Source organism: Corapipo altera, unplaced genomic scaffold (genome assembly GCF_003945725.1).
Source record: "Corapipo altera isolate COAL_440 unplaced genomic scaffold, ASM394572v1 61167, whole genome shotgun sequence".
Lineage (NCBI taxonomy): Eukaryota > Metazoa > Chordata > Aves > Passeriformes > Pipridae > Corapipo > Corapipo altera.
This window is the reverse complement of record NW_020884949.1, coordinates 2,075,105-2,082,209: the sequence shown is the minus strand read 5'-3', so window position 1 is coordinate 2,082,209 and position 7,105 is coordinate 2,075,105. Positions and strand designations below refer to the sequence as shown.

Genomic DNA, 7,105 nt, shown 5'->3' with positions numbered 1-7,105 from the left:
AGTTTAAGATCATGCCCTCTTGTCTTACTGATAGCTGCCTGGGAGAAGAGACCGACGCCCACCTGGCTACAACCTCCTTTCAGGGAGTTGTAGAGGGTGATGAGGATTCCCTTGAGTCTCCTCTTCTCCGGACTCCTCTTCTTTTGTCCTGTCTTGACTGGCCCAAGGGCTACTGCATGAACAATATCCTGTGTAATTTATTGAAAAGCTTGTTGTTCAGGACCCCACTTAAAATTGTTCCTTGTCGCTTGATAGAGGAGGCTTACAATCTGACTCTAATCTGGAATATGCATCCTCCAAAAACCCACAGTGGAAGTATGAAAGAGAAATTATAAACAGAAGGCTGTACTTATTAGTGTGATGCTTAAAGATGTTGTTTTATCTGTTGATCTAGAGGAGTATTTGGAAAGATTTGTGTTTTTAGGGAGACTAGAACTTTATAAATGTTGCTGAAAATGACAATTAATATTTGATTAGTTACATACCTGAAGGTACTGGCTTCACGTAAGGGTCATCTTCTGTAGTGTCTGAGAATTTAATTCTGCTTTCTTTTTCATACCTGATAGTTGCAAATTTAAGTACTATTTTTTTTTAATTATTATTTGTTTTGAGTGTATGATTAGCTTTCATTTCCATAGTGCATAGATTTGGCACTGCAAGAAGGTAAAATCCAGTGCAACGAATACAGTAAGAGTTATATCAGGACTTTTCAGTGTTTTTTTACTCATGATGAGATACTAAAATTACTAACATAGTTTTTTGCATCAGAAAAAGAAGAACTGGGAACTGATGACAAGAAGGAGAAGAAAGGATGCAGAAAACATAACTGGATGAGGATTCTAGATATGACACACAGTGAACAACAATGGAGAAACACTAGAAAAAAAATGGAGCAAAACCAGCAAGAAATATTTAGCATAGTGGTTCTTAGTTAAGTATGGTACCTTAACTCTACCTGAAAAGGAAAATCTGACTATCTAGATGCTAAATAAGCAATATAAATTAGGTAGAATAATATAGTACTTATTTTCCTTTTTACTATTCGATTAAATGTGTAATATAACCCTGCAAAGAGATAATAAGTGCATCTGTTTGTTTGTTAAGGCCCAAGAAGAGATGTTCCTCAAGTACAGAACTAAATCTGAAAAGGGATGCTGGGGGAAAAAAATTCACAGTTACTGCCTACTTTACAACATATCTTTTCCATGGGGAAAAATTGTCTTTTATCATGTTAACAATTAATGGAATCATAATATCTATGGTACAACCTGCCAAAATGTGTTGGGCAACTTCATAGATATTTCTGATCAGTAGTAAATAATCAGTAAAATAGGAGCATACAGTACCTACTTTGAAAGGAGAACAGAAGTTGCATGTGTGTCCCGTTAATTTTGCATCTTAACACCTATGTACCTTGTTACTGTATGTCTGTGTACAGTCAGAATGTTTAGTAATCAGCTATTTGATATGATTGCTTATTATTGTCATATATATGTACTAATTCGGAAAAAAGTGGAAAAGCTTCCTAAAGTCTTGCAGTTCAAAACTGGTTTTGAACCTTCACTTGGAATATCTGTCTACTCCTCATCACGCTGCATGTCTTGTTACTCCTTTAACTTCAGGCTTGAAAGAACATGCACACAGAAAATGATAAGGGGACATGAAAGAATCAACAGTTAATTCTGGTCTACTCTGAAAGATATTCTGTCCCCATCCTGTCCCCACCCCAACAGGGTGACCTAGGTGAAATAATAACTTATTATGGTTAATCAGAATTCTTCTACAGGTAACTTTAAAAGTGTGGAATTTGATTGCTAAGAAAACTTTTTGTAAATTCGAAAATATGTATTTGAAACATATGTTATTTTTCATGAGAAAACCAACTGCCTCAAAATATGATCCCTTGCAGCTCAGGGTATTCTATAATTCTATGATTCTATCACCCAGGGGAAAATACATGGTATACAAGTGAGAATGTAGTCTCATCAGGGAACAGGATGATGAAGGAGTCTTGGTCTTCACCACCTTTTTAGCAAAACTTTAGGATAGAGTCAGGGAAGAGAAAGCTTTTCCCTGCTTATGTAACTCTGTGGAAACAGTGGGTAAAGAACCCTGGTAGCTTACACTTGCCCTTGAAATCAAGTTACTTGATTGCATAAGAGGTAAGTGGTTAGTGAAACTATGTAGATGTGATTTGTGTGAGATCTTTTTGAAAGACCTTTCCTACTGAAAAAGAGAGAGTTCCCTAAGAAAAGACTAGAGAAAATTGTTGGAGACAGAAGGACTTTGGAAACTCCATGAATGAAAAAGAACAGCCAAGAAAGAGGTGCAGGAGGAAGGCGTGAGATGGAAAAGAACCTGAGAAGCAAGAGGGTTAGAGAAATTTGCTAAAGTTAACAGAAATTTTGGGCTGATTAAAAGAAAATTAATGAGTTTAGTGGAAGAGATACCATAACAGCTTTGTTTTTCAAAGTTGTTTGTTTCCTTTGGGACATCTTTCTCACTGTGGTGGTTGGAGGAGAAAGCAGGAGAAAAGAGAATTGGTTTTTTGTCAGCTAAGGAATTGCAGGATTCAAAAACTGGATTTGACGTTCTCTGCCTTTATTTCAGGAAAGAGTGTAAGGAACTCAGACTAAGGAAGACCATAAAATAATTCAGAAAAACAATATTCCCTTTGTGTACCGTATTCTCTGCCTGTTTTTCACTGTCTTCCTTTGTTGTAATTAGTTTTCCATGAAGTTTCTTTAGAATTGTGACTTGAATTATTTCCTCTTTGTGTCAAGTAACAAACTTTTATTTTCTTGGTCTTCTCATGGACTCTTAGCAGGGATTTTTTAATTGTAAACACTGTAAAGTGATACAGGTTGCAAAATTTGTGTCTCCTTCAGCACTATTTTGAAACTTTAAAAAAATATAATAATTTTGAATGTGATTCTCTTTCACCTATCATATCCTTCTAACTTAATTCATCAGTTATTTACTGTTCTTCTAAGAAGACTGAGTCACCTTCAAGGCAATTATCTGCCATTTTTAAGACACTGACATTTGAGAAAAAATAAGAGTTCCTTTTTTTTTTTCCCAGAAATATTGACTTGCAAGTTTTACAAAATGAGTCCTTATTTGCATTTTGCTGATAGTTTTTTACCTTTTGGGTTAATGAAATGTCAGAAACTGTTTTCATGAAGTGATAATGAAGTTAATTATAGGGTGTTAAGGGATTGGAATGGACCTTAAAGATGATCTTTCCTAAAAAGCTAAAACCTTCCATTCCAATGCTCCAGCCATAGGAGCCATCCCACCATGTCTCTGTGATGGCACCAATATCATACCCTTGCAGGCATGTGCATGTCTCTAGTTCCTCTTGTTTGTTCTCCCTACTACATACATTTGTGTACAGGCATCTGAGCTGGGCCTTGGATAAAGCTGATTTGCTGGCTGGAGTATCTGGAATGCCATTGCACTCTTCCAGGCGTCCATTACAGGTGTTGGCATCCAACTGGCAGGATTGGGATGGATAGATGACTTCCTCCTTTAAGAAATCTGGTTTAAAGCCCCCTTCAGCAATCTGGCAAGTCCCTAACCAAAGATACTTTTTTCCTTCCATGTCAGATAGACTCCATCAGCCCCCAAGGAAACCAGGCTCAGCAAAACAAGTCCCGTGGTCTGAGTAACCAAAGTCCTGACTACGGCACGTTGCTTTAACCATTTGTTGACCTGCCAGATTTATATGCCTATTTCATAATAATATACTTTCATAATCTAAGAGCCTATAAAGTAAATGCTCAGTACATCTATCACAATGGTTTCAGACGCTCAGGCATAGCTAGGAATAAGCCTTTGAAATGTGAGGAGGTAAGTCAGACCAAAGCAAATTCTTACAGTTGCGTTGTAAGCCACTAGCAACATTAGTAAAGCATATTATTAATCCAAACAAGTTTAGGAAAGCAGGATAGTAGTATGACCTTTCAAACTGATTTTTCACTCCTTTTTTCCTGTTCCAATTTTTCAAAACTTGAAGTGAAAGATAACATCCATCTTTCCAAAGTACATTGCTGTCGTAAAACTTTTGATAATTATAGCTACTTGTTTCAGCTTTTGTGAAGTCACAAGACATTCCTCTCTCTTACTGGAGGTGAAATGACTAGAAGGTTAAAATTCAAACCTCACCATAAAACTTCATTAATCTTACAGATGGAACTATCTTGAGGTCTTTAGGAATACTTAATGCAAAAAATTCCACTGAGGTATTGAACCATAAAATGGGTACTTTCACACAATTCCTTTGTAGACACTGAATCTAATTGGTTTATCATTCTAGAGCAGTTCTTTTCACTGGAAATCTAAAGGAACTCTGAAGGTGAATGAAACTTAACAAATAGCAGCATTTTTAAGACAGTTAAAGAATTTATTCCTTCACAACAAAGGACCACAAAGCATACTTTTCTTTAAAACGATGTTTTATCATCATAATAATAATGAAAAATAATACTTCTTTCAAGTGTGTTCTTTCAAGTTATCAAATAAGTGCTAAATATCCCCTTTGCCATTTTCTGAACACCCTGAGTCATTTATAATAGAAATAGAAAAGCTGCTTGGGGCACATGTATGTGTACGCCATGCTTATTAACAATACTCCCCTTTGTGGTAAATCCAGTACAATGAAAGATTAGTTGACAAACACTCACGGTAAGTTTTAATCAGAGGCTGATATATAAAATATTTTAGTTATATTTCATATAAACTGTGAATACAATATGGTTGTGAGGAATAGTCACCATCAGAAATCTTAAAACTTCACATCATAGATGCCCAAATTCCCTGGAAAGAGTGCTATAAGGATTATAAAGAGAAATGTGTTGGCTTCAGGGAACACAGATTCACCAGGTGACACCAATGAAGAAAACCTAGGTAAAGTCAGCCAAGTTGCCTACTCTATCATGAACTGCTGAGTAACTATAATCACAAAGTAGTAAACTACCATCACCCTATCCCAGTGGCATTCATAAGGTAGATACATTCATTTTGCTTATCACATTTCTGGTAGTGATTGACAAGGTTCTTAATAAGTGTGTGTGCATGGTTTGAAGCAAAGTTTGTATTACTTATAAGGCACACAAATACATATTGGGAAAGGAATTATTCTCCACACAAATGCACAGAAACATAATCTCTCAACAAGACTATATCTGGAGTGATATTTAAAAGTCTAGAAAGGATTTATGCAAAGCTTTAGGAAAAAATGTTTTTAGAAACCATTCTGCTTTCATAATTACTATTAGCAAAAAATTTGGAGGTCAGCATGCTATCACGTAACTAAATATACTTAACTAAATTGCTGTAATTTCATAGGAAAAACAACAGAGTAGGACCAATTTACTATTAGTAAGTTAGTAAAAACTTATCTAAATGAATAACTTTCATCATCATATTCAAGTTCATCTTCCTCATCATCCTCCAAAAGTCCATATTTAAATTTGCGATAGATTGTGCCATCCTGGCTCATGTATACAATGTCATCTTCATCATCTTCATCATCATCATTTTCTCTATCTCTGTACTCAATCACTTGATCCTCCTGGTAGCTGGGACTCTTGTGGTAGTTGCTCACGCGGGAAGGAAAGGTTTTGGAGTGATTTGTCAGTTTTTCATACCCACCTATATTGACAGCCTGGGTTTTGGCTCTTGATCTTCTCCAGATGAATACAATGGCTCCAATGACAAGGAGAAGCAAAATGGAAGTGATAACAACGAAAGCAGTTTTGCTTTTTCTCTTGGGGGGTACAGTGTTCTGTAACACACAGTCATCTACAACAGCAGTTAAAAAAAAAATAAAAAAGATTATATGAGCTTGCGTGCATGTGTTTGTGTGTGTGTGTGTGTGGTATATCTGTCTTAAAAAGCCCAGTACAGTGTTTAGGACTGTTTACATTTTTAAAATCATTTAACTAGATAGCTTACTTTTCCAGTAGCACAACTGTATTTTTGTAGCTGTGATGCTGTAAGGATGTCAACAAGGTTGTTGAGATACCTATTCTTCTTTATTTGATTCAAAATAATTAGAAAGAGGCAGAAAAGCTAGCAGGCACACAAATGAAATTATTCAGATTTCTACTCATTGAAGCAAGCACTTCTCAGTCACCCGGTTTATAAAATGCCTGGCCATTTGACATAACGGTTGTGAGTGAGAGAAGCTGCCATCTCCAGCATCAGTTGTGACTGCTGTTATTTTTGTAAAGCCTTTCCTATTCTGGTAATGGAGCAGTAGAAACACACTACCAACAGCTCAGCAGCATATTTTTAGTCTATTCTCCTTTCGATTTTTAAATGTCAGCCTAATCAGCCATAAAACCCTTCAGCACTATTACTACTCTTCTACTGCATGGTCCTACCTTGTGTTTCACTGCAGTCACAGCACTCTGTGTTGCCTGTTGGATCAGAGTCATTGCAGCAGGGTAGGCAGCGGCTTTCCTCTAGGTAGAGCTGCATGCTAGCTGGACAGACTGTGCAGTTGAAAGGACCAGGTCCCTTGCACTCAGTGCATGAGCTGTCGCATTTCTCACACTTGGGTTCATCCTCCTTCAAACACAGAACACAAGCAATGCACCTTTCATTTTGGATTCTTGGAATCTGACCTGGTAGTTCTGTCCTGTCATTCACCATCTGGGTGATCATCTCTGGGCACCATGAGTGTCAATGGCAAATACAGTAGCAAATCTAAAATTTCCTATTTCCTGAGTTCTCAGTGGTCTGCTTGTAGGGAGATGGGATAAATTGTTGTTGGAGATTAGAGATCTCATCTAAGTAGACAGGAAGGTAAAGTTTATTCACACTGTAAGCTCTTTGGGCCAGAAAGTGTGGGGTTTTTTTACTAGTCCCACTCTAGCAGATCTATGGTAGTTCAGCAGTAATGATGGTAAAGTGACTTTCCAGAAGCTTCCTCAAGAGTAGCATTAAAAGTAACTGACATGGAAGAGGCAACATGAAATATCCCAGGGAAAGAAAAAAAAAAAACAGCTGAGAGAATGCATTTTCTTTCTAACCGAAGAATGAGCAGAAATAAGGAATAAAGATGGTTGGAAAATTTCTATCAAAACAGATTTCTATT

The 7,105-nt window shown here is 36.7% G+C and overlaps 1 protein-coding gene across 4 annotated transcripts in view; it reads right to left on the bottom strand.

The window, feature by feature from the left end:
* Window positions 1-4,404: 4,404 nt before the first annotated feature.
* Window positions 4,405-7,105, bottom strand: part of PCSK5 (proprotein convertase subtilisin/kexin type 5) — a 257,241-nt gene continuing 254,540 nt past the window's right edge. For all 4 annotated transcript variants that reach the window (XM_027662913.1, XM_027662916.1, XM_027662917.1 and 1 more), the window contains 2 exons: window positions 6,390-6,576; window positions 4,405-5,805 (listed from right to left, as the gene is read on the bottom strand). In XM_027662913.1, coding sequence (XP_027518714.1) covers window positions 5,399-5,805; window positions 6,390-6,576 — 594 coding nt within the window. In that variant the 3' untranslated portion in view covers window positions 4,405-5,398. The remainder of the gene's footprint in view (window positions 5,806-6,389; window positions 6,577-7,105) is intronic.